Source organism: Vanacampus margaritifer, chromosome 10 (assembly GCF_051991255.1).
Source record: "Vanacampus margaritifer isolate UIUO_Vmar chromosome 10, RoL_Vmar_1.0, whole genome shotgun sequence".
In the NCBI taxonomy this organism is placed as follows: Eukaryota; Metazoa; Chordata; class Actinopteri; order Syngnathiformes; family Syngnathidae; genus Vanacampus; species Vanacampus margaritifer.
The window spans coordinates 10,706,464-10,733,576 of NC_135441.1; the positions used below are offsets into that span (position 1 = coordinate 10,706,464).

The following is a 27,113-nucleotide window of genomic DNA, read 5'->3' on the forward strand; positions in this document are numbered from 1 at the left end:
GGAGTTTTGCAGTGATGCAACAAAATGTTTTCCAGTCCAGTAAAGCAACAGAACATTTTGGCTGAACTTGGCTTGGATTGGAACGGCCTCACAGTTGTCAGGTTTGAATCTCAGTTTTGGCCTTTCTGTTCCAGTTTGCATGTTTTTTGTTTTTTCCATGCGCTGGCTTCCTTCCACACTCCCAAAACACGCATGTTAGGATAATTAAAGACTTTAAATTGGTGTGAAAGGGAGTCTGATTGGTTGTTTGTCTTCTGCTATGTGTCTATCATTTGGCTGGCGACCAGTCATGGGTGTACCCTGCAGTCTTGTATCAAGAAAGCAACTTTGTAGAAGCAAAAGTGACCTTGTAAAATATTACTTGAATAAACATATCGGACATGTACTTAAGTGTCAAAAGTAGCCTAATTTTCTCAATTATTGGAACTTGTAATGTATTTAAAAAATATATATAGAGAGTGGTTACTGGTTCAACTGGTTAGTTTTTAGTATGCTTTTTTTTTTTTATTATTAATTTTATTTGAATTTTATTTGTTTGCTTCAGTAGTTGAGTTAAAGTTAGGTCTGTATGTACGGTACGCTAATGAATAAAGCTAGCTAGCACGTTAGCCTGGCCATCACATTAACCACATGTCTACACAATGATAACTCGGAGAACAATCCAAATTTGACTTCATATTACCGTCCCCTTAGGTAGTCATAAGAGGGCATTCATTCAATGAAAAAAAAAAAACTTTATGTAAATGTATCTTATTCCCACCACAGTTTTTAAGTGTAGTCATTTTGTTTGCCATCCTCTGCTGAGACGTTGAAAGAGTAACAGACTCAGCAGCAGGTACTTTCATCTTAAATTCCATCAATTTGTATTGTGCAAGTGAAAAATACAGCTGGCTTTACTCACCCATTTACTGTACAATGTGAACTTTTTTTTTTATGACTCTCACCAGTTATTAAACACTGATAATGGATTTCAGAGACACTGCAGGATATCTGATTAAAAAACGAGACATATGCATCCATCCATTCATCAATGTGATTTTATTTATAAATGTGAAAATTGTCATAGGCGCTAGTTCATCCGCAATACCAATGTAGACAACCACCATCAAAGAAGAATGGATGGAGGGATAGTTCATTCTAAAATAAAGACAAACAGTACAATGGACCCTTACAGAAGCTAAGAAATCTAATAAAATGTAGAATCAAACCGCCAGAAAACAGAATAACATAGCAATAAAATAAATGAATAAAACACTAATCCAACATCTTTTTAATGTATGGTTGGTGATTCTTTTATCCAAGGATGAAAACAGAGTTATTAAAGAAGTGATTTACAAACTGCCAAGATGGGACGCAGGACAAATAGTTCCATGACAACAATGGCTTTCTCCTCAGTGTTGTAATTGTGATCTGGACAGAACATATGCTTGTAAACACCATTTTACATATATATATATATATATATATATATATATATATATATATATATATATATATATATATATATATATATATATATATATATATATATATATATATAAATAGCAAACGATTAAATTTTTAAACCAGATTAATCACATCTTAAAATTTGGATTAATCACGATTAATTGCTTAATAACAAATCGCTTTTTCATCTAAATTTTTTCCCCCGCCAAATTTAAAGAACACCGGTTATAAGTTGATTTTTTTGACATTTCAACATCTTTTGATACACTACACACGCTCATCCTCCTCTTTTTCTAATCACTTAATTACTTGCATAATTCAAAATGAATGAAAAAAAAATGACCCTCTAAATGTGATACGCAAACATTCATTAAATGCTTTACTTTAATGCATGAAATTATATATATATATATATATATATATATATATATATAAATAAAATACATAAATATATACATATATATATATATATATAAAATACAGAAATATATACATATATATATATATATATATATATATATATATATAATAAAAGGCAGGCCAAAGTCTAGCGGTGAAGCAGTCTTTTCCATCGGCGGCCATCACACTTCACACTTACGTAATGACAAGAAATGCCTTCTAAATGTGTCTACTGTCCAGTGGTGTTGGATGGAGGCTGGGATTACACTTTTTGTGGCTTCTTGAAATTAAATTGTAAATTGCCTTCCTTTATTTCCACCTGATGGTTTCTCACAACAGTTGAAAATGCCAACATAGAGATCTGCGGTGAAGTTTTATTTGAAGAGCTTTATCTCAGGTCGCAGAGGCTCGCTTTGCTCAGGCGGTCACAGTTTAATTTAGCTTGGAAATTTGAAACTCAGTGTTGTCTGTCAGTTGCCTGTCCGGGATTATAGGACAGAAGCACGCACACTCTTTTTGGTGTGAAAGGCCTCATCAGATGATGCCTCATGATGGAGGCAAATTTTTTCAATGGAAGATAATGGCTCGGATCAGAATAAGATAAGATTATCTCAATATTTTGTATATTGACCTTTGGCAAGCGTAATATGTGTATATTGACACCAAACAGAAACAGATCAGTCTGATTTTTGTCTTTAACTCTTTCACTGCCATGGACGTTAAAAGACGTCAAGTAAAAACCTACGGAGGGCCGCCAATGACGTTAAAAGACGTCATCCAATTTTTTTTATTTTTTATTTTGAAACAGGTGGAGGAAAGCCTTGGCCAGCTGTGGTGAAAGTTTCAAGCAGATCTAGTTAGCCTAATGACTATTTTTGGCCCCTAGATGGCAGCAATGACTCTCTTTTGACAAGATTGGGTAGACGTCAGTAGAAGACGTGAGGCGGAGCTAGAGGGGACAATGGCTGGGGAAGGGAAGAGAACATGGCGACCGGTTGCAAGCAGCTCACGCTCGAGCAGTTTTTTTCAAAGACGAAAAGCATCGACCAACGCTAAAGAGCACATTGATGACGACGATGATCATCATCGATGATGATGATGGTGACTCCGAGTTTGGAAGCATTGACGCGGCAGTAGAAGACGTGAGGCGGATCTAGATGGCTGAGGAAGCGAACAATGGTGACCGGTTGCAAGCAGCTCACACTTGGGAATTTTTTTCAAAGACGAAAGGCATCGACCAACGCTAAAGAGCACATTGATGACGACGATGAGCATCATCGATGATGGTGATGGTCACTCCGAGGTTGACGCCGAAGTTGGAAGCGTTGACGCGGCGGCTATAACGACGTCATAAAGGTTCACCGGCTAGCGATGCTAACACCGGAAAACGCGGCGCACAACCGAGCACGCTCAGGCGGACGTTCAATCGGACGACGAAGAGTGCCCCGAGTCCAATGCATATTCACATTCACATTGCTATTTATTCCCCGGAAAAAAAGGCCGTCAAGAAAGTGTAACGTCTGCACGCGAAACGGACAATCGAAGTGAAACGTATCTGTTGTGCAAATCCTAATCCGTCTCCTTGCACGCAGGGCAGTGTTACAAAAAGAAAAACTGTATTTGAAACATCCACATAATTGTAAATAGTACCACAGTTGCACACATTTGTAAATAGTTTGCGAAATTGTTTTGTCAAATTGTTACACTGTTGAATGGAAATAAACGTATTTTGCAAACTAAAAACACTTTTTCATTGTTGGTGGTGGTGTATTACAGAAGTAAAGCACTATTTAGGTGTTTGTGGCATCATTCATGGACAAAAAGAAGTGTAGAATTCACTAGAGTGCATGAAATAACATTGTTTCACAAAAAGCTCTTTTTTCTCCGCTTTTTGTTTCAAAACAGAGCATTTCGGTGAAACTAACCATTTTCTATTGTTGATTACTGAAGAACGGAATAAGGTAGAAACAAACTTGTTTTTCTGATGAAAGATGAGAGTTCAATCTTTCATTTGGTAGTATGTGTGTTTCCATAGTCCAAACACAACATTTTCTGTGGACCTTGTAAGATCAGTCAAAATGCTTAAATCGGCTGGCACTGGCGACATCCCGTTTCTGAAAATGTCTGGCAGTGAAAGAGTTAATTGTTACTGTTTTTATCCCCATTTTTTTCTTTTCAGAGTGTACAAACCAAACACTGCCACTGCCTCCTGGAACGCCTGAAACATGGCCCAGTAAGTTGCGCAACATTGTGCAGACTGTGTGAGATGAATTGAATGTATAGAATGATTCATGTAGCTTTATGTACCTCTATGTGTGTTATTATGAAGTGTCCAGAGAGTGCAGAAGAAGAGCAGCTCCTTGTCCCTGACCATCGCATCCTCTTCCTCGGCATCCTCCACCAGGGAGCTCTCTTCCAGCTCATCTTCGTCGTCCACCATAATCGCTTCCAGACACTCCAGCCTGGTGCAGCAGCCTTGCGTTAGCCCTCAGAGGGTGCTTACAACTGACTACAGCACGTCTGAACAACCTTTTTTTTCTTCTTCTGCTTCACAAAATATACTGTATGCTGTTTCTAGACTGAGAGTCCCATCTACGATGAACATTCTGGAAGTGGAGTTGCTGCTACATTTGTAAAGGTATTGTACAAACCTTAGGTTATTTTTATATGGACACCAAAAATTTAGGGGAAAAAACTACAGGACTCTCACTTACTGTGTGATGTCAATAATTTGAAAATAGCCCGCACACAACCAGGAAGTCGAGATGATCAACACGGCACACCAAACCAGATGTCTGGCGTAGTACCATCATTGGCCTGCGAGAGGCAGCATGTTGCCCCAGGGCATGCAGACTGACAAAAAGCCTGTTTATTTATGTCTTTAGTATAAGTAGCAAACATAAATGGCGTTCCGCTTGCTTCTAATGGTGTGCATGGGCATGGTGTCACATGTTTGATCGTAATCATTGAAATTGGAATAAATTAACAGCCTATTCCGCTGCCATTTTTCAGTTAATTTATGTGTTTGAAAGGATGTGAGTGTTTTCTGTGTTATGGACCCGAAATAAACCATTCATTCAAGGTACCACTGTATTTGGATCCATGTTCTGTATTAAATATAAAATGTGTATCACATATGACCTGGATATGAAATACAAAATTTATTGATGTATTTATTATTTTTGCTTGTTTCTCATGATGGGCATCATCGCATCCTCCAGTGCCTCCATGACGTGTGCGCACTGAAGGGCCAGTTGGTGGTCCTGGAGTGTCGACTGAAAGGGACTCCTCCCCCGCAGGTCACATGGTACAGAGAGGACCAGCAAATTCTGGACTGTGAGGACTTCAGAATACTACGCAAAAGTAAGTGCGTGTTTGATATCAATCATTGAATATTCCAAGTAGCAAGATTAAAAAATAAAATAAAATAAATAAAACACATATTGGTTCACTGCAATGTTTAATTAATTAATTAATTAATTATTAATTTTGACCACAGATTATTCTTTATCTTGACAGCGGATGGCTACATTTAAGGTAGTGTTTGAACAATAAATATAACTACATGCGTTAAAGTAAAGCATTTATTAAATGTTTGTGTATGACATTCAGAATATTCGTTCATGTCATATTATTGGGGTCAATTTTTTCCCATTTTGAATTATGTAAGTAATTAACTGATTCGAAAAATAGGAGGATGAGCTTGAACAGTGGCTAAAAACAAATGTTGAAGACGTCCAATTAACACAGAAGGGTGCTCTTTAAATTTGGCCGGCATTTTTTTTGTGTGATAAATAAGCCTTTTTAATTAAGCAATTAATCAAGATTCTAAGATGTGATTAATCTGATTTAAAAATGTAATTGTTTGCCAGCTCTAATTATAATTCAAGTACATTTATGAAACTGCACAATTTAAGACTTTAGAATAAGTCTGGATACTTCACCAAAAGAAATAACTTTTCTTCCTATTTATTTTCCCAGAGGCCAGTTCTGCATCAGTGCCAGGTGAGTGTACGCTATGATATTACCCACTATTATTGCCACTGCTGAGCTGAATGACATATGGTTTCCTCCAACCATAGCATATTAAAAGCTTATGCTAAGCAGTGATATAGACATTCATTGCATCATTTTCATAAGCTTGAATGCATCACTTAAGCCAACCAAAAAATATCGGAAACACCGAAATGTGCTCACTGAAAACAATGCTAATCTTTAGGGGTGTGCCCAAAAAAAAACGATTCTCATAAGAATCGCGATTCTCAATTTGTATGATTCAGAAACGATTTAAATGTCCCAAAATCAATTTTATTTAAATTATTTTAAACTGTCTTGCCTTTGTCTGTGTGTGCCTTTATTTGGAGCGCTGTTTATATTGTACCCGATTTGGCCACTTAGGGGCAGTGTGGTTCCACGCAGTCTGATACACTGTTAAGTTGTAGCCACATTAGAAAGTAGAAGGAAAAAGTCACAATCAAGTTATTCCAATAAAAGTTGTTTTTTTGCAGTGTGGTGCCGTTCTCTTGAGTGTTAAAAGTGCTGCGAGTAGCGCGCTAATGAGTATTAGCGGATCAGACTGGAGTAGATCATTACGATTCCTTGCACATCTATAGATTAAAGCAAATCATTGTCAATCAAATCATTTTGAATAAAAAAAAATTCTTAATCGAAAATCAATTCTGAATCGAATCGCAGACCCAAAAATTGGAATCGAATCGTGAGACATTAAAAGATTCCCACCCCTACTAATCATGTTGTTATGCTTGTAAATGTAGAGTGTACATTGTCTTATAGTTGTGTCCGGAGAGAGTGTTTTTATGTAGACCAATGTCTTGAAGGGAAAATGCATAAATGAACTTGTGTTTTTGGTCTACAGAGGAACTTTGTACACTGGTGATAACTGAAGCCTTTCCAGAAGATTCTGGTGTGTTTAAGTGCGTCGCCCATAATTCCTTTGGCACAGTCTCATGTTCTGCCATGTTGGACGTTTACAATGGTTTGTTCATTTCTCTCTCAGTATATAACATATTTTAAATGTCATTGAATTGCTGTGTCTTAGTAACACATCTATTGTAAATAAATGTCAAATTAGAGTGCTAACAGTACCCGCAACCCATAAAACCCAACCATGTAGACATCGAGGAGCAGCTGGAGATCGAGGCTATTCGCCAGCAGGAAGCAGAGTGCTTCGTGGAGTCAAATGAGGCAGAGTTCCAGCTTGAGAGTGCTCCTCTTAACGCTTGTGAAGATTTCCCCACTGTTCTGCCTGACTCTGTGATTGTTCCCCTACCCGACTGGCCTAGCAGCTCCCTGGAAGACGTCTCAACTAGTGAAGTAGGGTGAGTGAATGATATCCAAACAAGCACGTTATGTTCATGTATCTGTTTAATTCTACCTTAGAATATATCAATTTTAAAAGGTTGTAACGATAATGGCAATATTGCAATATTAGAATTGCCGCAATATTGTCGTTATCTTAAAAGCAACACATCTGTTAAAAAGGCAGGTCGTCTTCCATGTTTGCAGTTTAGCACCCTCTGGTGGTTAGTTTATTAAAAAAGTTTTATTTTTTATCAGGGATATTTTGAGTTTTGGTCACTTCGATCGGTGATTATCACTCCCATAAATATTGTAGTGATGCATACAAATATTTTTCAACATCGCCGTCTTGCTTAGTTTACTTACTTTTCACCCGCTTCAATCAAACATAGCATTGTGAACTACATAGACCATGATACCTTGTGCCTCTGAGACCAAAGGAGCTCATGACGTGATATGACATAACATGACATGGCCAGGCCTAATTGTACTGTCATGTCGTGCCTTTGTTTTTGACACTGCTGTTATTGTGTACAAAACAAAACAAAAACACAATATTGTTTTTTCCCAACAATATAGTGTTTTTATTTTATTTTATTTTTACAGTATGGTGAGCTTTTCCATATCACCAACCTCCCCACTATATCATGGTAATTATTATGTAGCATTTCTTTAGGCTGCTCTGCTTTGTGTAAAATATGTTTAAACTTTAGTTTTTTGTTTGTGTCCAATTGGATTGCATTCAATCAAACTTTCATAATGCAATGCTTTTCACGCACAAACAAAAAAATAAAATAAAAACGCAGCTCAAAGTGAATCACAATGACTTAAAAAAAAATATCAAAAGTATTTTCATTGGTTACCGTTTAATGTCAAAGGATTTGATTTAAGGATATTAATATTTTTTGTTTGTATTATTATAGGTTAATTTTGTTCTTTCACTGTTACACACCGGGAGAAGCCGACAGGATGTATTCAACAAATGAGTCAAGAACAAAGGCTTTGAGTTGAAAACTGGTTTATATTTCAAAGTTTATAGTTTGAGTCATCAACTGCAGTGTGGTGGTTAGACCACCAGGAGACGCTATCGCCCAGACGTTGGTAGGGAAGAAGCAATAATCAGGTGGAGCTTGTGTTACTTGCAAGTTGCGAGTCTCTTCTCGTCTTCAGTCGAGCGTGCGAGCTCGGCGTCACCTGTCTCTTGTTGCTTCTTGGCTGTCGTCGTCAATTCTTGAAGGAAACGGACACTTTTACTTCGAGTCTCCCTCAGACTCAAAGGCCCAAAGACGTTTTCCAAGGTAAGAAATATGTTGAATGGATTTTGAAGCCCTTGTTTTCATATGAATAATGAGTTGTGTGAAAAATGGATGGCGAGCGTGTTTTGTCGTATTTTTTTTATTTAGTTTTTTTGGGGGGGGGGGGGCTTCTATTTAGTTTTACAACAGAAAAACACTTAAAAGTCGATGATGTTTTTATTGGGGGGTACAGGATTTAAAGAAGCAGGTTGACTTGAAGTTGTCTGGCTGATGTGTATGATGCTACGGTAGAAACATGGGTCACACCTGTTGCACAACGCTAATTGACTTCATTGAAAAGGTTGCACTTTTTCATGTATCCATTCTTAACTTAATCTTTCAAATTAATCTATTATGCAATACTGCATGTCCTTTCCAATTTTTTTTTAATGATCTAAAGAGGCCCCTCTAGTAAATGTCTAGTGTGCAGCAGCAGACCGCATGCCTACTGGCTCATATTGAAGCCAAGTGGTATCTTAGAATAAATTATGAGCTCATTTGAGGGCGGTAATATTTCCCTGCCCGCATGCTTGTCAATCTTTGCCAAAGTTTTTACAACCAATATCAGTTTTTTCTTCACTCAAGTTTGTTATCTTGTTTGTTTTAAAACAAATGTGAAAATATAGTTTTAAATGGCTGTGCTGGTGTTTTTGTATGGTCAATCAATACCAAGTTACCATCTGAGAATGTCGGCACAGATGCTTTGGCTTTTTGCTAAGGGGGTGATGTGTCCTATCTATATTAATGGCTCCTGAGGTATAATCTCATCCGTAATGTGGAGTGCCGACACTGTGACTTTTGTCCTTGGGAGCACTCTTTCCTCACTGCAGCTCAACGTTTGATTACAGTATAACTTTTGGCATCTGTCAAACTTTTCAGGTCATGTTGAGGTTCAGTGGCCAAGTTTATGATTTGTCTTAAATGGAGTGAATGCTCTAAAGGTTTAAATCCTGAACAGGCTCATCTATAAAGTTGATAGCTGGATACCTTGATTATCCATCCATTTCCTATACTGGCTATTCTTTACAAGGTCACAGGTGAGCCTGGAGCTTATCTCAGCTGACTTTCGGCGAGAAGCGGGATACACCCGTGAATGGTTGCCAGCAAGTTGCAGTGCACATGTAGTCAAACAACCACTCCGACTCAGATTAAGACCAAAGGACACTTAAATCTTCACTGCATGCAAGTTTCTGGAAAGTGGGAGGAAGTCCAAGTTCCTGGAGAAAACATACACACAAACATGCATGCAAACTCTACACAAGAAGGCCAGAGCATGGATTCAAACCCTCAAACTCTATGGCAGATATGCTAACCACTATATCACCATGTTGAAATTAAGGCATTACAATGATGTGATCGGATTGTATTGATGACATCTGTTTGTGGTTAAATAGCGATATAAAGATGCACATATGAAAGCGATTGGGCAAATGCAGAGTTAAAGATGACAGGATCTAGCTGGTTTAGTTCTATTTTTGAGGTCATGTTGGCCGGAGATGCCAGAGCGCAATGAGCAGATTGTATTGTTAACTTTGTTGTTGTCAGTCACAGAGGACGAAAAGGATAGTGTACTCTTAGCCGTGCCATGCTAACGTTGTGTGTTAGCATGCATGCATGGGTGTGTGAGTCACCAGTTGTGTGCCTGCACCTGCCAGCTGATGTCCAAATTCCTCGACCAATATAGCTGTGCCCACTTAATCTCTTTCTCCCTTGCACACAGTTTGCAAGGCCTCAAATCGGCCAGCATGAAGCCTGGAAATGGTTGAACTCTCATCCCAGAAGATCTGCCCTTTGACGCTGAAATCAATGTTAAAATATATGGTGATAATCGGCGCGGGACCTTTTGCTTCCTTATTAGGTTCTTATGTTATAAAAACATGTTTACCAATGAAGAGAAATTGCAGTCACCTTAAAATATTGTGTGGCTGCTGAGATGCTGACACCAAGCCTAAATGCAAACAATCAATCAAGGACCAACGTAAATTCATCACGTGTTTTTGTGATGTGGGAGGAAGCCAGAGTTACCCACAAAAAAAAAAAAAACACCAATCGGGAGGACATGAGCTGAAATTTCAACCTGGGACTTCTCAACTGTGAGGCATGCATGCTAGCCACTATACGTCCATGCTGCCCGTCAAATAACGAGTGCAAATTCGCTATACATCCTGGTCCTTCAGTTTGTGGGGTTTTAGAATCAGTTACATTTCCCAGAGTTAAAGAGAATCATAAAACATGTATTTATTTATTTATTTACTTACTTACTGTAATGCCAATGGTTTAAGGAACAATTTAATTATTTTCACTATATATTTTTTGGGACTCAAAAGTTGCTCTGTAGTATACAATAAGCTGCACAAGTCAACAAATGCACCATGAAGAATGAAAGAAAAAGTCTATCCGGAGTATAAGTCTCCTTAAGAAAAAATAAATCATACAAAGAACAGTTGAGCTCGGACTGGGGGACCAAAATCCCCGTTTCCTAAACATGTTAATGGCAGCAAACGAGTTCCAGTTGGATTTGAAACTTCCGTTTCTAACTACACAAATGTTTTCTTTTAGTTTAAAATGGCTTCTCTTAACTCAAATTATGTGTTGCATTGTGGCCAAGGGAAGAATTCTGGTCATTTATTGCACCTTTTGGTAATTCCTTGGTGTGGTGGAAGCCGCATGCTAATAAAGAAGGCGGTAAATTGTTAGTGCACCAAAAGTGTTTGCCAACCATCCAAAGAAAGTAGACGAAATGGAAGAAGCATCATTTTGCTGAAAATGTCAAATGAATTCCCAATTGCACAATTCACACACCAGAACGTGTGTTGAACTTTGCTGCCACTCATCATAGCAAGTATGTTCAGGTTTGTGTATCTCGCTGGTCTATGTGAGGTTACAATTGATCATCCTTTAATTGGCTGATGATCAGCCGAGCGTGTACCTCACGTGGACTCAAGATTGTAGGCCCAAAGTTCTCCTTGACCCAGAACAGGACAATCTGTAAAGAAAATTGATCAATATGTCAAAGTGTGAGTTAAAAAAAACATTTTAGATTCGGATGTCGGATCAGAACGAATTGTAGAACACTTCACAAATGTAATACTACTAAGAATAGATATTTTCAATAGTGTATACAGAAAACATTGCAAACATCTTCCAGGTCTAAATGAGTCAAAGATTTGGACCATCACAGTTATTTGCTGTGAGTGTTGGACTTTTCTGAGCTAAGCCATTTTTTTTCAAACCATGTTTGCAAACCTCAGAAGTCCCTTTTTACCACACAGGCAGTTAAATGTTTGTACCAAAACAGTCATCTAATAAAATAAAAAACTAGGCTGAGTGTATCCACTGGTGTCCTTCACGGTCTCTCATCTGCTGTGTAAGAACAGCCAAAGAAGTCAAAACATTAGCTAACAAATATTGTTTGGTGTCACACAAAATTAAAGCTAGTCACGCAAATACAAAAATGACCACTGATGGCGTCATGTCATGAGTTGTACTTGAACAAATACACAACACGACGCAAGGCCTTGTTAGTCAATTTCATACTCAGAGGTGGCAAATCCAGGTCCAGAAAGTAAAAACCCCTGCCACAGTTTGGCATTAGCCCCTTGTGCTAGCTAGCTAGCTAACTCCCTAGCAGGTAAATGAGCAACCGGGAAGCTAGCCAGGGAGCTCGCTAGCTAGCACCTGGGACTAAAGCCAAACTGTGGCAGGGTTTTTACTTTTCTACTTGGATTTGTTTTGTTTTATTCATTTTTTCCTTTCGGACACAATATTACAGGTTACAACATTGACATCCGAAAGAAGGGCTGACCGGTAGAAGCCATGGCTTAATAGTAACCCGTCCCCATTGATTCTTACTATACGTATCCGTCATATACACTGATTATGATAGTCATCGATTCATATCGTTATCAATCCCAACAGATGCGTCCTTCCTCATTTGCCACCTCTGTTACTGAATCTAGATATAAACCAAGAGGCGATCATGGAATTCATTGGTATTTACGTTGTGGCTTGTTTGACTCAGGTTCCAAGAGCCCCTGCTAGTCAACCACTCTTCTGAAGATTACTTCAACCACAGTCAGGAGCAGTTTTCTCTGAGCTCAGAGGTCCATCCGCCACCAGAGGTCGCAGTCTCTTCGGCCAGCCCTCACCCTCCATCTTCACCTCAACCTCCTGCGCAAGTCAACGAAAAAGCCCCAACACCCAAACTCTTCACTCCAAGCAAGCTGACTTTCAATGTAAGAAGTGATTTCAGACTCAATGTTGATGCTGAGCTTGATTTGTTTGTTCCTTCTCTTTGTCCAGTCCTCCCCGTCAGGAGGCAACACTATGAACCTGTCCGACCTGCCCACTTTTAAGCCCGGTGCCTTCCCACCCAGTGCCTTCAACTATGCGCGGCCAAGACACTTTATTCAGTCGCAGTCAACCTTCCAGGCGCCCAGCTATGAAAGTGTGATGAGGGAGGCTCAGGAGAACCAGAATAATTGCCAGCACAACTCCAAGCATAGTTCGAGTGTCGCTGAAGTTGAAAGTCAAACGAAAATGATGTCTTCACACAGCCAATCAGTGCCTCAGACTCAGTTTCCGTCACTGAGCCTCTCTCAGAATCAGACGCAAGCTAACGGGACAGGCAAGTCGTCTCCATCCTCATCCAGTCTCAGCTCCCCCATTTCCACGCCCTCTGCCGCTCCTCTTCACTCCTTTGTCGCCCCTTCTTCCTCATCCTCGCGCGTGACCATGCGCTCCAGCATCACCCTCACCCCTCGCACCCCAAGTGCCATTGGGCTGGGCAGCGCCACTCTGCCAGCCAATCAGGGCGCCATGTCGGCTCCCGCTGCCTACCTCTGCTCCGTGTTGCCCTCCCAATCGTCCTTCTCCGCGTTCTCCAAACTGTCCCCCAGCTTCACCCCCCGTTCCTCCACCTCCCCGCTGACCCCTTCGAGCCCTCAACCCCCCATAAAAGAAACGGCTCCTTCCTTCGCCGCTCCTCCGTTGTCCCCTTCCTTCCCTCATCCCAACCTGTCTCCCACCACCACCTCGCTGCCTCTGCCCAACACACCTGTTAGTCCTAACAGAGAGCCGCCTGCTGTGGTGTCCATGCCCGCCAATTACAAGGGGACGCCGAGCACGTGAGTCCACATCAGTTTTGCATCGTTACGCACAGACATTAGGCAACGCTTGTCGAAACGGCTCAATTTTCACATTCGTCGGTAGTAAGCCAATGCACATGCTGCAGGCTATTGCAAAAATAAAATATTCTATAAATTATATATTTTTTTCACTTTGTGTAGAATACTGTGGTAAAAGTATTGCAGTACATGATTTCTTATCATGATCGTTGTTTCTAGTTCAAACAGGTTGTCTGTTTTTGGGGAATCCCAGTGCTTAGTTTCAGTATTTTTGTATTTTTCTTTGGATTTTTATGTAAAGCATTTTTACATTTTACATTAAGGAACCATTATCATTTAAATGTTTATCATGCCGGTGTAGATTTTTTTTTCTTTTTGGGAAAATGTATTCACATTTGAAACAAATTGGAAATCAACCACCTGAAGCAAATTAGGTTTGACTATCAAAGGTCCACTGAATTTTAATGATCTTCTGTTGAGAAAGCATTCTATTTAGGAGCTGATTTGTTTTGTGCCTTAGTCATTTGGGTACTGCCAAATCATAAGGTCTAGTATTCCTCTATTGCTTCAAGACTAAGCAATTACATAATATACTGTACAATACATTACTCACAAAAAGTTTGGGATATTTGGCTTTCAGGTGAAATTTCAGGACCAGCCTAAAATGCATTCAAACCTTTCCAGGTGAACTTAAAGTGACCTTCCCTAAGCTTTTGAATGCACATGTCCAACTGTTAAATGTTTCAGTACTTTTTGCATAAGTTGCTGTTCTCTAACGAGGAGCTTAATGGCAAAATTCACAAACAGCAAAGCTCCAGCTGATGGAGGTGGCATCATCAGGGAACGGCTGTTGGAGACTGCTGCTCCTCAAATGGAATGGCCTGCACTTTCTCCAGACCTGAATGCTAGTGAAAAGCTGTGGGATCAGCTGAGTCGCCGTGTAGAGGCTGGAAACTGTGCACCCCAGAACCTCAATGATCTGAGGGATACCTACAATGAGACGACTGGTGAACAAGATGAGATGTTGTCAAGCTGTAACTGATGCTCAATGGCACATGAGTTATTGAGATGTGGAAATTTTGTTGTTGTGGTGTACCCACCATTTTAGGTAACTTTTATTTCAATGAATTGCTTGATGAGGAAATCACCAGTGCATCCTTCTACTTAAATGTCCTACTTTCATTATATATCACTGTAGCGTGAACTTTTGACATTTTGCATAAATTTTACCAGAAAGCCAAACTTTTTGTGAGTAGTGTATATTAGAGCTAGTCAAAATTAATCGATTATTAAATTAATCGACAACAGTTTTAATGATCAAGTAATCGATCAGACATCTTTTTAATTCAAAATCGTCCAAATCCTCAGATTTTAGCATATCAACAGTAATTGTTCACTGATTTCTGTAGTCCTTCATGAAATAAGTCTGATTGTCTTCTGTGTTTGATTAAGATGAGACATTAGCGAATGTCTGTTTTTACTTAAACACCAATCACTGGTCAACAAACAGGAATCTGGGGGAAATGCTTTTGTAATACACTTTAATGCAAAATTAAGCTTGGTGGATTAATGGATTGAATAATCAATATATTAATCAATTCTAAAAATATTTGATAGTGACAGCACGACAGTACAGTGTATCAAAGTTTTATCAAACAAATTCCACATCAAGCACAATGTCTTCTTCTTCACAGACTTGTAATTCTTTTGTCTATCGCAGTCTTCCCAAGCCTGTTGTCAAGAAGGCTGTAGCTTCTCGACCGTCGTCCTCTCGCTCCACAGATGAAGAAATCCAGGGTTCCAAAGATGCGCTCATCCAGGATCTGGAGAAGAAGTTGCGTTCAAAAGAAGTGAGGAGAAGGAACAGTCAGGTATGACTTGTTGTTTTTCTTAAGAAAAAACACATTTGTTTCAACATACTGATTAACTAACGTACATGATTGTTTTTGGACAGAAACTTTCTTATGAGGAGCGCATGGCTCGAAGGCTGCTGGGTCCAGACAACGCCATGTTTGACCAAGACAGTCTTTCAGACTCACAACTTGACCAGGTGCTCGTAACTTTTCTTAAAAACGCTTGAATTGTACGGTGCCGTGCAGCAGTTAGCATATGTATGCTAGGGCTGGAAAATAAATGGAAAAAATAATTATCAAGATAGTTTTTTGTTTTTGGTGATATTGGAATCATCATTAACTCCTTTGCTCCCAAAAATGTATAAAAACATTTTATCAATATTGCCATAGTTCCAAAAACGTATTTATACGTTTCTTATATTTGTTTTTTTAAGATAGAGCATACAGAAGGCTTTGATGCAGCCTCTGAACTGAAGCGAATGGTTGAAGCAATGGTAATTATTACAAAAACAGCCAGCAGGTGGCAGCAGAGTATAAGAGATCAACCAGGGCCATGTTGCAACAAGCTCTTTTCCACACTGTTTTCAACAGATTTGTGAATAATGATGAAACTTAGCTATATTCTAATGAGAATTGCTACAAAATAGAAACAGATACAAATATACTTTTTTCCAGATGAAATAAGATACTCTAATCTTTCTTTTGGTAGGTTCCATGTTTTTATAGCAAGAGAACACAATATTCTGTGGGCCTTGTGCAGTGTGTGCAAACAAATCTGTGACTTTACCATTTCAACATAATATTCAACTTTTAATTTCATTAAACATATGTTCATTGTTTTTTTGTGTATTATTATGTTTATATGAACATGAGAAGCCAAAATCAAAATCACGATTCAATTGATTAATTACCCAACCCTACTGTTTGCTGAATTCAAATCCCCATCAGCTTTCATTGTGCTACAGTAATGTCTTATTGATGAGTGGGTTTTGGTTTCCCTGCAGGCCATTTTGGACCACTTTCTGAGAATAGAACCTTGTCATTGGCGACAACTAGACTTTAGTTTGACAATATTACTGCCTCAACCGTTTTGGTTCACTTTTAATGTTCAAAACCGGCAATTAACTTGGGGCTGTTTTGTTCTATTACAGCCAGATTCACCAGAAGGAAGACACACTGGCGGGCTCTGGTAAATATTCTGTAAATGAAGTACTTGTTGGAGAAGATGCATGCGATGGCATAATGCATTCAAATTCAGTTGTGTATGACAATGGTGCAAGTTAAATCATTTGCTCCCAAACAATCTATTTTAAATATTACCAGAGTGCCAAAGACGTATTTATCTGTTTTTGTTTTGTTTTTTACATCTCTTTTACTCACATTGATTGACCAAATTGATTTGTGAATAATAAGGAAACTTGGCTATATTCTCATACTAATTGCTGCAAAATGGAAACGGATAGAAATAAACTTTCTTGCCTGATTAAAGAAGATACTCTAATCTTTCTTTTGGTAGGTTCCATTTTTTTTATAGCAATAGAACACAATATTCTGTGGGCCTTGCAAAATCAGTCAAAATCTAGTAAAATAGCTGGGAGCGAAGAGGGTTGCTTCAGTAAAAATGACTGGGAGTGAATGAGTGGAGTTGGGGAAAAGGGGTTTGAGATAAAAATAAAAAAATTATAATAATAATCCTAAAATTGCGATTGTTATTGTGTCCGTAATCTTTTAGGGTTAAGTTTGAGTGAATGCGAATGGAATGGCTGTCTGAAGCTAAATTAAAGGTCAGCCATGTGATCATGAATGAATTTCTTGGATTTGTTTTAAGGTACAAAATAAAACATTGTTGAATGCCACACGGGGCTGTTCAATTTGCCAAGCAGGGTCAGCTGGCTGGATCATATGATGTGGCGTGTTTAACACGTGAACTCACAAATACAACTTTTTTCCAACTAAAACTCGTTGCTCTTTAAATCTCGTAAGTCACAAATGAGGTCAAGACCACGAGTGCATGTGTGTGTTTGTCGTAGACAAGTCAAATCTACTCACTGGGTGTTGAATGACAAAAGGTTGTAAATCAATGTTTGCAGGGGGAAGCACCACTGCGGGACAGATGAGCGGGGAAACGAGGGCTCAGCTATCCAGGAGAAATGTTACGCCCCTCGCTTCCTGCAGATCCCTCAAGACCTCACTGTGGAGGAGGGCCGCTTCTGTAGAATTGACTTCAAGGTGAATCACGCAAACACACATTTGAGGTCTCACTTTTCACAAACGCTCAATAAAACTTTTTTTTATTTTTTTATTTTTTTTATTTTAAATGCCAGTAAAAAGCTCTTTGCTCACATTCAGGTTGGAGGACTCCCTACACCAGATGTGTGCTGGTACCTGGACGGCAAAGCGATACGTCCCGACGACTACCACAAGATGTTGGTGTGCGAGAAAGGGCTGCACTCGTTCATCATCGAGATTGTCACCGTGCACCACGCTGGTGTGTACGAGTGTGTAGCCAGGAACCGCGCAGGAGAAAGCAGATTTACCTTGAGGCTTGACGTCATAGGTAAAATGTCTTTACATTCTTTTGTACGCATGGAAGAAGTCGATATTCATATTGTGCCATTACTGTTTATGTCGTTGCCTTGGAAATTTTATACTCGCTGACTTTGCTGTCACTGCATAATACAATGTTAGAAAATTCTGAGGAACTTTATTCAGAGCAGCTGAACACATTTTGACAGTCATGCTGTGTTCTCTAAAAATGTTTCATATGACTTATGAAACATTTTATTAGCTTTATAAGTTATTAAAGCTGCTAATTAGGGTTTTTCCATACCACTTTTTTTCAGACCAGTACGAGTAGTCACTGAGGCAGATACCAAGTACAGACACCACTAACTTTTGATGCATTGTTTTACCCCCCAAACAAAACCAAAAAACTAGCATATAACTATAATATGGAACCGTATTGCACTCACTTGAAAAAAAAATAATCCTGTTTTTCTGACTGTTTTTTTTTTGGGGGGGGGGGCTAGTTTTGTTTTATGGTGTTTTTTTCTTCTCTTTTTCTGAATATTGTTTTTCTGTTTTACTAAATATTTTGTTTCTGTCATAAAACAAATTCTGCAAAACGGAGGGGGGGGGTGATATTAAGGAAATAGGAGGAATAATTACTCAGAAAAACAGAAAAAATATTCAGAAAATAAGAAAAATACACACAAAAAATAAGCTCCCCCAATTTGTTTTCCCCAAGTAAATGCAATACGCTTCCGTACTATAAATACCTATAGATGAAATTAAATTAATGGCAATTTTTTATTTTTTTTTCTAATCCCTGACCATAAAATGGCCAGTATCTGCCTCTATCGCGAGCACCGATCCCTTGATATAATAATAATAATAACTGATACCGATACTTGGTATTGGTACTCGCCCATCCCTACTGCTATTCTGACATCTTAGCTTGATTGCTGTGTAGGAAGGTCGTGATCTCAGTTGTGCCGATCGTTTTCCTTCTGTGCAGCCCAGGAGGCTCTCCGCCCTCCCACCTTTGTTCAAAAGATGTCAAACTTCAGAGCTGTGGAAGGCGACACCGTGAGGTTAGAATGCAAGGTGGACGCGTCACCACCTCCTCAACTCTTCTGGAAGAAAGATAAAGAAATGCTGCGCATTGATCCAAGCAGAATGAGGTGAGCGTAGTCGCTACTAGACCTCCACATCAAACCACATGCAAACTGTCTTACAGTAAGTTTGTCAGAATCACATTTATTGGCCAAGTAAGTAAAAACCCACACGGAATTTCTCTTCACAGTCACAACCGATCCGAGAAGCACGAAAAATAACGAATGAGCAACAGAGGGAGACCGAACGGGAAGCCTGGCGGTTGGCTAGTTAGCGCCCTGACTATCTGTTTAATATCGACTTTGTCTTGTGCGTTTGTGCAGCCTGTACCAAGACGGCTCGGGCAGGCAGTGCTTGTTGATGGAGAGGGTGACCAAGTCGGATGCGGGGTGGTACACGCTCTCTGCTATCAATGAAGCCGGCATGTCCACATGCAACGCCAGATTGGACATAAGCTGTAAGTCTCTCTGCTCTCCACTCTAGTTACCAGAGCCGCCCAAAACGGCAGATGGACGATGTCCTGCACTTAACGGCAGACTGAATTCAATTCTCGAGCCTCAAACAAATGCGCCGTTACACCGTTAAAAAGAAACCTGATGAGCACATGAGCTGCTGCTCCCGTTCACAAAATGGTGCGCAAGTGTAAACGTTAGCTCGATCCACTGGAGATAGATGGCTCACTGGAGCAAAGTACAAGGGAGCTATTAGGTTTCGACTCGATCACGTAACACGCCATCTGCTCTGTGAAGTGGTCGATAGCTTCCAGAGAAAGTGACCTGTCTTTTGTTATGCATGTGCTCGTGTCATTTGATCCATCCACCCATCCATTTTCTTAACCGCTTGTCCTCACAAGGGTCGCGGGGGGTGCTGGAGCCTATCCCAGCTGGCTTCGGTCAGTTGGCGGGGGTACACCCTGAACTAGTTGCCAGCCAATCGCAGGGCACACAGGGATGAACAACCATCACACAAGGACAATTTGTGTCATTTGATACAAATTCAAAACTTTTTCCATTGATAAATGACAGTTAGACACATTTCAAATCGATTCAAATATTTATTTGTTTATCTGTAGACCCATTTTGGGATTCAAATATTTATGTAATTAATAAATTTAATTATATATGTATTTATAGACCCATTTGGGGATTCAAATATGTATTTATTTATTTCCATCATGGTAATCATACTGGTCTCTTGCAGTTAATGAGTATGTGAAATACTGAAGTGATTTACGTTTTCCATGTGTAGTTATGTCACTGACTTTGGTGTGTAACTAAATGTAAGTAAATAAGTAAAAGATGACGTCGACAGAATGCTTTTTAAGATTTCACTGACTTTTGTATGTCAGGAGCCATATTGTGTGCTTACTGTACATTTAAGTGATAGTTGAGGCACCGAGCATGTGCTGCTCCATGTTGAGTGGAGAGGAAGAGTTATTTTCAGGCACCTGGCATGAAGGGAATGTTATGTTAACGCCTTCCACGAGGTCCCCACCTCGATTGGTTACACTTGAATTCCTTTAATCGCATTTTCAAACAATGAGGCTCAGAAATTCTTCATCACGTAATTTTAATGTGAAGAAGTCTTTAATCCTTCCTTTTAATGACTTTGCCAGGCCGAGCAGTCCCACCCATGAAAACGGCGCCCCCTGGCTCCAAGGCGTTGAAACTGCTGTCATCTCTGAGCCACGTGCCGGCTGTGACAGCAGAGCCCCCCTCCAAGCACACCGCCCCCCTGTATGAGAGCGAGGAGCTGTAGATCCTTTCAAAACGCACGCACGCACGCACGCACATGCAGTATTTTAGAATTTTGTGTTACTGGAGCTCAAGTTTAGCAGACATGCGCACTAGTCCTACACTGTCTAATAAAAGTTAACCTTCTTCAGTCTTTGTTTCCCTTGACTGCATTTACTGTTTCGGGCTGCAGAGCTCATATTGGAATCAAGCCTGTAAGCCTCGCTTAGCCTTCATGGCGTCTCTCAGCAAAATGGTGCGTCGAGGTCACTTACTGAATGTGTATTAATAGTTGTGTAGTGACAGTTTACCCGGAAACAGTTCCTCATAAGTCCGCATCAGTCAGAATGTCAACATTGGCCCCACTCACTACAGTAGCTAGCCACAATTCAACGTTTGCGAAATACAATACAACGCTGCACTTTAGTCCTCCTGCTAGTCGTCTCTATTATGTTGAATCACTGGACGTGGAAATGATATTTGTTGCATTTTGTCTTGTGACCGACTCAACTTTGTGTCACGACCACCACCATTCAGCATACACTATTGTTTGTTGTTTGCTAATATGGAGTGTATGTGAATGACAATATTTATTTATATGTTACCTCGCTTGCCCTGCAATCCAACATGTGATAGTCATTCTCAACGACTTAATTGAATTAACATATTCAGACAATCCCCCCTATTTTGAACTCAAAATGCCATAGGCCTCTTTTAAGAAAATGTAAATTAATTTCCAGTTACAAAATGAAATATTTCTCAATATAATAACTCCCGATTTGAATCTGTTTTATATTTGGACTGCAGTCAGTAGAACAATCAGTGTTTCTACTCCCAATGTACCAATAAGCTTGTGGTTTGCTCAAGCACCAAAATGGAGCCTCTTAACAAAATGTTGAGCTGCAGGTATGAGTGTTTTCTCTTGAACATGTTTGTTGTGTCAATTGGTTAGGATATCAATGGATGAATGCGGAATAAAGTCAAATATCAAGTAAGCTTTGCCTCTTGTGTTGTCAACTGTATGTTTTGGTGGTTTGATCAGGAAGTAATTGACAAGGTGGTGGCGACCGAGGAGAGGACTTAGATTGGATATGTTCCTTTTATTAAAAAAAAAAAAATGCTGCAAAAATATCAAAAGCACAAGAACATGACAGAAAAAAAAAAGCTTAATTACTTTACAAACATTGGATCAATGACTCTCTAAACTACAGCACACCTGCTGTGCTGACATATACAGTACTGTATTTGTGTATTATACAGTGACATACTCACTTGCACAATGTAGATTACAATAACAAATGGAAAGTGATGTCAAGCCAATGAGAACAGGAAGGCACATGTTTCCTTAGGAGGTGTAGATTGTAAATGAGAAATCTTAAAACTGAATGGTGATTTGAACAGTATTTTGTGCATGATTCTAGAAGGGCCTATCAAGCAAAATCAACTTTTTCAGCTTTTAATCGTAATGCTAATTCCCCACCCAAAAAGTGGCGTTTTCCCCCATTCACCCATCTCTGAGCCAGACGTGGTAAAAGGGCGGGCAGCCGCACATCAAGGGGCGGTGTTTTAGCGAGCCAGGAATCTTACTTCGGGGTTAGAGAAATAATCACCAATTTTAGTGTGGCAAAGGGGAAGCTTAAAATAGCACGATATGGGCCCTTTTGAACTAGGTCAACATTTTCATCAGCAGCTGCAGATTGTGAAAGTTGTTCCCCAACCTTCCAAAAAAAAAAAGTAGCATTGCAGGTGACTGCCTCTAAATATCAAAACAATATCACAAAATGGACATTTAAAAACTACTAGATCAACATTGTTATCAGCAGCTGCAGATTGTGAAAGTTGTGCCCCAACCCCTCCCCCCCCCAAAAAAAGTAACATTGCAGGTGACTGCCTCTAAATATGAAAACAATATCACAAAATGCACATTTAAAAACTACTATGAGTAAATGACATACGTTTTTGTGAATATATATAAAACATTGACACTGAATATTTTTAAATATCCAGATGTTTTGTGTGTCCATAATAAAAAAAAAAAGACAGAAGGCTAACAGCTAGTTATAAAATGCTCAAGTCCTTCCAGCAGATCAAATTTCCACATCGCTTTCTTTATCATTGTCATGGTCACCATCGTAGAACTCGTTAGCTGCTTCTGGCCTGTGGAGAGGTGACACCAGGAATTAGACTTTAAACACGTATTCAATGAACATTCTCTCAAGTCGACTCGTCAACGTCGTAGTTAAAGTATGTTCCGAACCTTGTGTAATTTTCCTCGCTTCCTCTCTCATCTGGGTCAGGCTCATCGGTGCGTTCGTAGCTCAGCATGTCCGAGGGCACGTCGTGGATCTGGACGCTGGGGGCGTGGTTCAGCATCTTCAAGTTCTCAAACACCGTCTGACGGATCTGCTCCAAATACTGCACTTGCCAACACATTTCAAGAGAATGTAGTGACATGCTTTGACATGGTTGTTAATTTAACAACAACCGAGTTGGATTTTCACCTGTCGAGAGTTCTGGTTTTCTATCCTGGTGCTGACGTCAGGATGCAGCGTGAAGTCTGGAGCAAAGTACTCGAAGTACTCTGGGGAAAAACACAAATAAATGTTTGACATGATGTTAAAGTACGAGTATGGCTACATGGGTTGTCCACTAGATGGCACCACACATAGTCTTAAAGAAAAAAAACCTCAACAACATGTCATTTGGATGCAGTAACTCACCACTGTAAGGCAGCTCATCGCTGATAGATTCATCCAATAATAGAGATGTCTCAAAGGTCCTATAATGCAAAAAAAGCAGAGTTGAAAAGATCGAAAATGGATTCAAGAATTATTGTGTCATCTTACATATGCCACATGGATCAAACTTACCAGCATCGAGCTACGTTCCTTACTGTGTATCCACCTCCTCCCAGGACCAAAAGGGGAATTTTGAAGCTCTTCACAAACTCAACACACTCGCTGCGCCAGACAAAAAAAAACAAAAAACACTTCAACTTACAAGAAATCGGAATACGAAGATACACAATAACTAACACAAACCCGTGTCCTCGTATGCTGAGGTTAAAGCAGCCCAGCCTATCACAGCCCAGAGAGTCTGCTCCACACTGAAACATTTCAAACCAAAATCAAAACCTTTCCATGATGAGTTTAAGGGCTACGTGTTTGTCCTACCTGCAGGACAATGCAAGTGGGCTGATAGAAATCCACCACTTGCTTAATAACTGGCTGGAAAAGATGCCTGTAGCCTAGCGCACACGCAAATAGACATTCACACAAAGGGTGGGAGTGTAAAACGGTCTGATTGATTGATGCAAGGGGGCGGGGCCTAACTCACTCTGGTCATCAATGCCGTCCCTGAGAGGAACATTGAGGCAGTAGTAGCGGCCGCTCTCAGCTCCGACCTCATACATGTCACCTTGGACAACACACACACGACATTATTACACGCTTGCGGAGGAACAAGCGAAATAACTTCTTTTTTTTTTTTTTTTTTGGTTGACTCACAGAAACGTGAAATAAACATGGAGCTCACCTGTACCAGGGAAAAAATAATTCCCATATTTGTGGAAGGACACGGTCATGACGCGATCAGTGAGGTAGAAGGCTTCTTGCACGCCGTCGCCGTGGTGAATGTCGATGTCGATGTACAGGACCCTCGGGTGGTACCTGTAACAACACACACGGGTGTATGTAAAGTGACATACATCAGGGTTGTGTGTCGTCTTACTTGAGAAGCTCCAGTATACTGATGACGATGTCATTGACGTAACAAAATCCCGATGCCTGCGAACACAACACAAACACCAATACATGACGAATACATAATAACAAGAAATCATGTCGTACGTGGACTTCATTAATTTTTATATTAATCACTAATATATTCGGACCTCAAACTTTTTGGCATGGTGTAATCCTCCGGCCCAGTTGATAGCTATGTCACAAATCTGGAAAATAACGTAGGACGGCCATCAATGAATACAATGATTAACTCATTCACTGCCATTGACGACTATAGACGTCAAAGAATTCATCTCAACTATTTTTATTAGTTTAACTTTTTTTTCTTTTTTTTAGGAAAACCTAGAAGAAAAATTGTATTGTACATTTATAACAGATATAAAATTTGTGATTAATCGTGAGTCAACTATTGAAGTCATGCGATTAATTACAAATACAAATTTTAATCGTCTGACGCCCCTCATTTTTAATAAAATAATAATTTTTAAATTGGGGGCCTCAGGCAATTAAAATGTTTTAATTGTAATTAATCACATGACTTCACTAGTTAACTCACGATTAATCACAAATTGTCTATCTGTTCTGAATGTACAATTTAAAAAAAATTCTAGGTTTTCATACTCTTGTTAGCAAAAGTGGAAAAAAAATGTTAAACGAATAGAAATAGTTCAAATGAATTTTTGACGTCTATAGCCGTCAATGCCAGTGAATGAGTTGAAAACAACACTATGAGGTAGATAAGCGCTAATGAAATAATGTCCATTTCTAAATTATATATATTTTAAGCTACCTTGTGATTGAGTTGAGTGGCGCCCTGCAACGACGCTCCCGTGTATCTGGAGCAGAACTCAAAAAGACCTGGAAAGACAGGACTGAGACACACAAACGACACGACACCTCGGTCATTCAATAACTCCACTGCTCTCACAAGCAAGCTTAGTGAGAAGTGCTAATAGAATGTGAATGGATGGACATAACCACTCACCAGTCATCTCCCACATTGAACGTGTTGAGGCTCTTGGTGAAGCCCTGCATGTTGTTGGGGCTGACCTTCTGCAGGAAGTCAATGTAGTCTTCGGAATGGAAGCGACACATGTCGTGCTGGGACGCTTTGTATGGCTTAAACACCTGTAAAAAATATATATAGTATGATAGCTATAGCTTAATATTACGATAGAAATTACACTGGCAAGTTTGTATATAAATTGCATGCAGTTTACAGATAGCTTTCCCGTGTTAACCGCTATCTAGCCTTGGTGGCTTTAGGCAAAGTCAATGATCAATTGACGAGCTCAAGTAAACCAAGCTGTCAACTATTCCGGGTGACGGTCTTTAATTCTCTGTCAACATTTTGGCACTCATCTGATCACATATAAGGAGATAAGAAGGGAAAAAAACTAGTAGCATTTCCATTACAAGCACAGCTTATCCTCCCACGGAGAAACAAATGTCGATCACATGACCAAAAGCTAGACGTGTCATATGTTGTGGCTTGTTAGTGTGTTGACCTCACCATCATTTTCTTATAGAGTCCATAGTGCAGCACCAGGCTGTGAGTCAGGGACAATCGGTGAGGCTTCATAGGATGACCAGCACCTTATAAGAGAAAAACAATTATAACATTTCAGTCATATTGTGTGTAAAATTCGTGATGATTAAAGCTTCAAGCCAACGGGGTTTGGGATGTGATTCTACATTTGTAGCTAGGTGCTTATCGCGAAAAATAACTTAAATTGGCAGAAAAACTGTCAAATATAAAGAATTATGCCGAATATTATATTAGGGCAAATAAGCGTCAGTTGGGAAACGCCAATGTCGGGTTTCACATATTTTTAAAAAGCGCCTCATTAAATACTTTAGGAGTTTAGGGGATTAAGAAAATATAAACAAAAGCTAAAAAATGATGAACGATATGAATGGGCACCCATTGCATCCGTAGGCCCGTTCGCCTGCACGGCCATCGTCACTCACCGTAATGAAAGTTGCCCACGTCAGGGTCATAGAAATACGACGTCCTGTTCGTCATTATGAGAGATGTGCTGTTTTTCTAGATTTGTGGCCGCCTTAAGTGTTATAAAAACGGCATTTTGTCTTTCAGTTAGCATAGGTAGCCGCTGCCATGATACAAACAGAATGGCACACGTCATCAGGCAGCGACAACCACGACAGAGAAGGGCGGGGCCGCAAAGAGCGGTTCCAAATGAATAATAATAATTATTATTATAATAATAATAATAATAATAATAATAATAATAATAATAATAATACAAACAGTTTCTTATCGAAGCTAGCTCTGTACTAATGAAGAAGCATAGATATTTGTTTTATAACACACTTTTAAAATTCGAAATACTTATTCAAAGCATGTACTTAGGTGAACGTAAAAAGTACAGACTCTGAAATCAATGTACTTCAGGTCAACAGTTGAAGTTGTGAAGAGTGACTTGTGTGACTTCGGGCTTGTCAAGGATGGCGTTACAGCTACACTAACACTAAGAGGTGCTATAGCCCCGCCAGAAATATATCCCCATAAAGACCCTCTGGCATTTTATTTGACTTTCTAAAATGCACAGGTATTTATAAA

General features: G+C 39.5%; 3 protein-coding genes across 3 annotated transcripts; 2 read left to right on the top strand and 1 right to left on the bottom strand.

The window, feature by feature from the left end:
• Positions 1 to 12,705, top strand: LOC144059523 (uncharacterized). Its single transcript, XM_077578667.1, has 11 exons — positions 1 to 101; positions 4,025 to 4,078; positions 4,175 to 4,340; positions 4,424 to 4,483; positions 5,067 to 5,208; positions 5,827 to 5,850; positions 6,722 to 6,841; positions 6,980 to 7,184; positions 8,335 to 8,462; positions 12,419 to 12,480; positions 12,535 to 12,705. Exons 2-11 carry the CDS (start codon positions 4,071 to 4,073, stop codon positions 12,703 to 12,705), a joined length of 1,086 nt encoding a protein of 361 aa, XP_077434793.1. The 5' UTR covers positions 1 to 101; positions 4,025 to 4,070.
• On the top strand, positions 8,297 to 21,781 carry LOC144058689 (myotilin-like). Its single transcript, XM_077577061.1, has 11 exons — positions 8,297 to 8,462; positions 12,481 to 12,694; positions 12,762 to 13,585; positions 15,306 to 15,456; positions 15,540 to 15,635; positions 16,590 to 16,627; positions 17,529 to 17,667; positions 17,788 to 17,995; positions 18,956 to 19,121; positions 19,377 to 19,510; positions 20,669 to 21,781. Exons 3-11 carry the CDS (start codon positions 12,786 to 12,788, stop codon positions 20,809 to 20,811), a joined length of 1,875 nt encoding a protein of 624 aa, XP_077433187.1. The 5' UTR covers positions 8,297 to 8,462; positions 12,481 to 12,694; positions 12,762 to 12,785; the 3' UTR covers positions 20,812 to 21,781.
• Positions 21,782 to 21,866: 85 nt separating this feature from the next.
• On the bottom strand, positions 21,867 to 26,690 carry hdac3 (histone deacetylase 3). Its single transcript, XM_077578728.1, has 15 exons — positions 26,501 to 26,690; positions 26,043 to 26,125; positions 25,515 to 25,657; positions 25,320 to 25,401; positions 24,679 to 24,735; positions 24,516 to 24,571; positions 24,321 to 24,454; positions 24,123 to 24,203; positions 23,960 to 24,033; positions 23,828 to 23,892; positions 23,657 to 23,746; positions 23,507 to 23,565; positions 23,288 to 23,367; positions 23,044 to 23,201; positions 21,867 to 22,943 (listed from the first exon to the last, which is right to left on the bottom strand). The coding sequence occupies exons 1-15, from the start codon at positions 26,553 to 26,555 to the stop codon at positions 22,874 to 22,876; spliced, it is 1,287 nt and encodes a 428-aa protein (XP_077434854.1). The 5' UTR covers positions 26,556 to 26,690; the 3' UTR covers positions 21,867 to 22,873.
• Between the last annotated feature and the right edge of the window lie 423 nt (positions 26,691 to 27,113).

Bases quoted from the DNA above. Each gene is read 5' to 3' on its own strand.
- LOC144059523 (XM_077578667.1), top strand. The intron at 5,209-5,826 runs GTAAGTGCGTGT...TTATTTTCCCAG, and splicing joins CTTCAGAATACTACGCAAAA to AGGCCAGTTCTGCATCAGTG. The intron at 7,185-8,334 runs GTGAGTGAATGA...TCTCGTCTTCAG, and splicing joins GTCTCAACTAGTGAAGTAGG to TCGAGCGTGCGAGCTCGGCG.
- LOC144058689 (XM_077577061.1), top strand. From the start codon at position 12,786: ATGAACCTGTCCGACCTGCCCACTTTTAAGCCCGGTGCCTTCCCACCC. The intron at 13,586-15,305 runs GTGAGTCCACAT...TGTCTATCGCAG, and splicing joins TACAAGGGGACGCCGAGCAC to TCTTCCCAAGCCTGTTGTCA. The intron at 16,628-17,528 runs GTAAATATTCTG...CAATGTTTGCAG, and splicing joins AGACACACTGGCGGGCTCTG to GGGGAAGCACCACTGCGGGA.
- hdac3 (XM_077578728.1), bottom strand. From the start codon at position 26,555: ATGACGAACAGGACGTCGTATTTCTATGACCCTGACGTGGGCAACTTT. The intron at 24,572-24,678 runs GTCCGAATATAT...TTGTGTTCGCAG, and splicing joins ACCATGCCAAAAAGTTTGAG to GCATCGGGATTTTGTTACGT. The intron at 23,368-23,506 runs GTGAGTTACTGC...GTTTTTCCCCAG, and splicing joins CGATGAGCTGCCTTACAGTG to AGTACTTCGAGTACTTTGCT.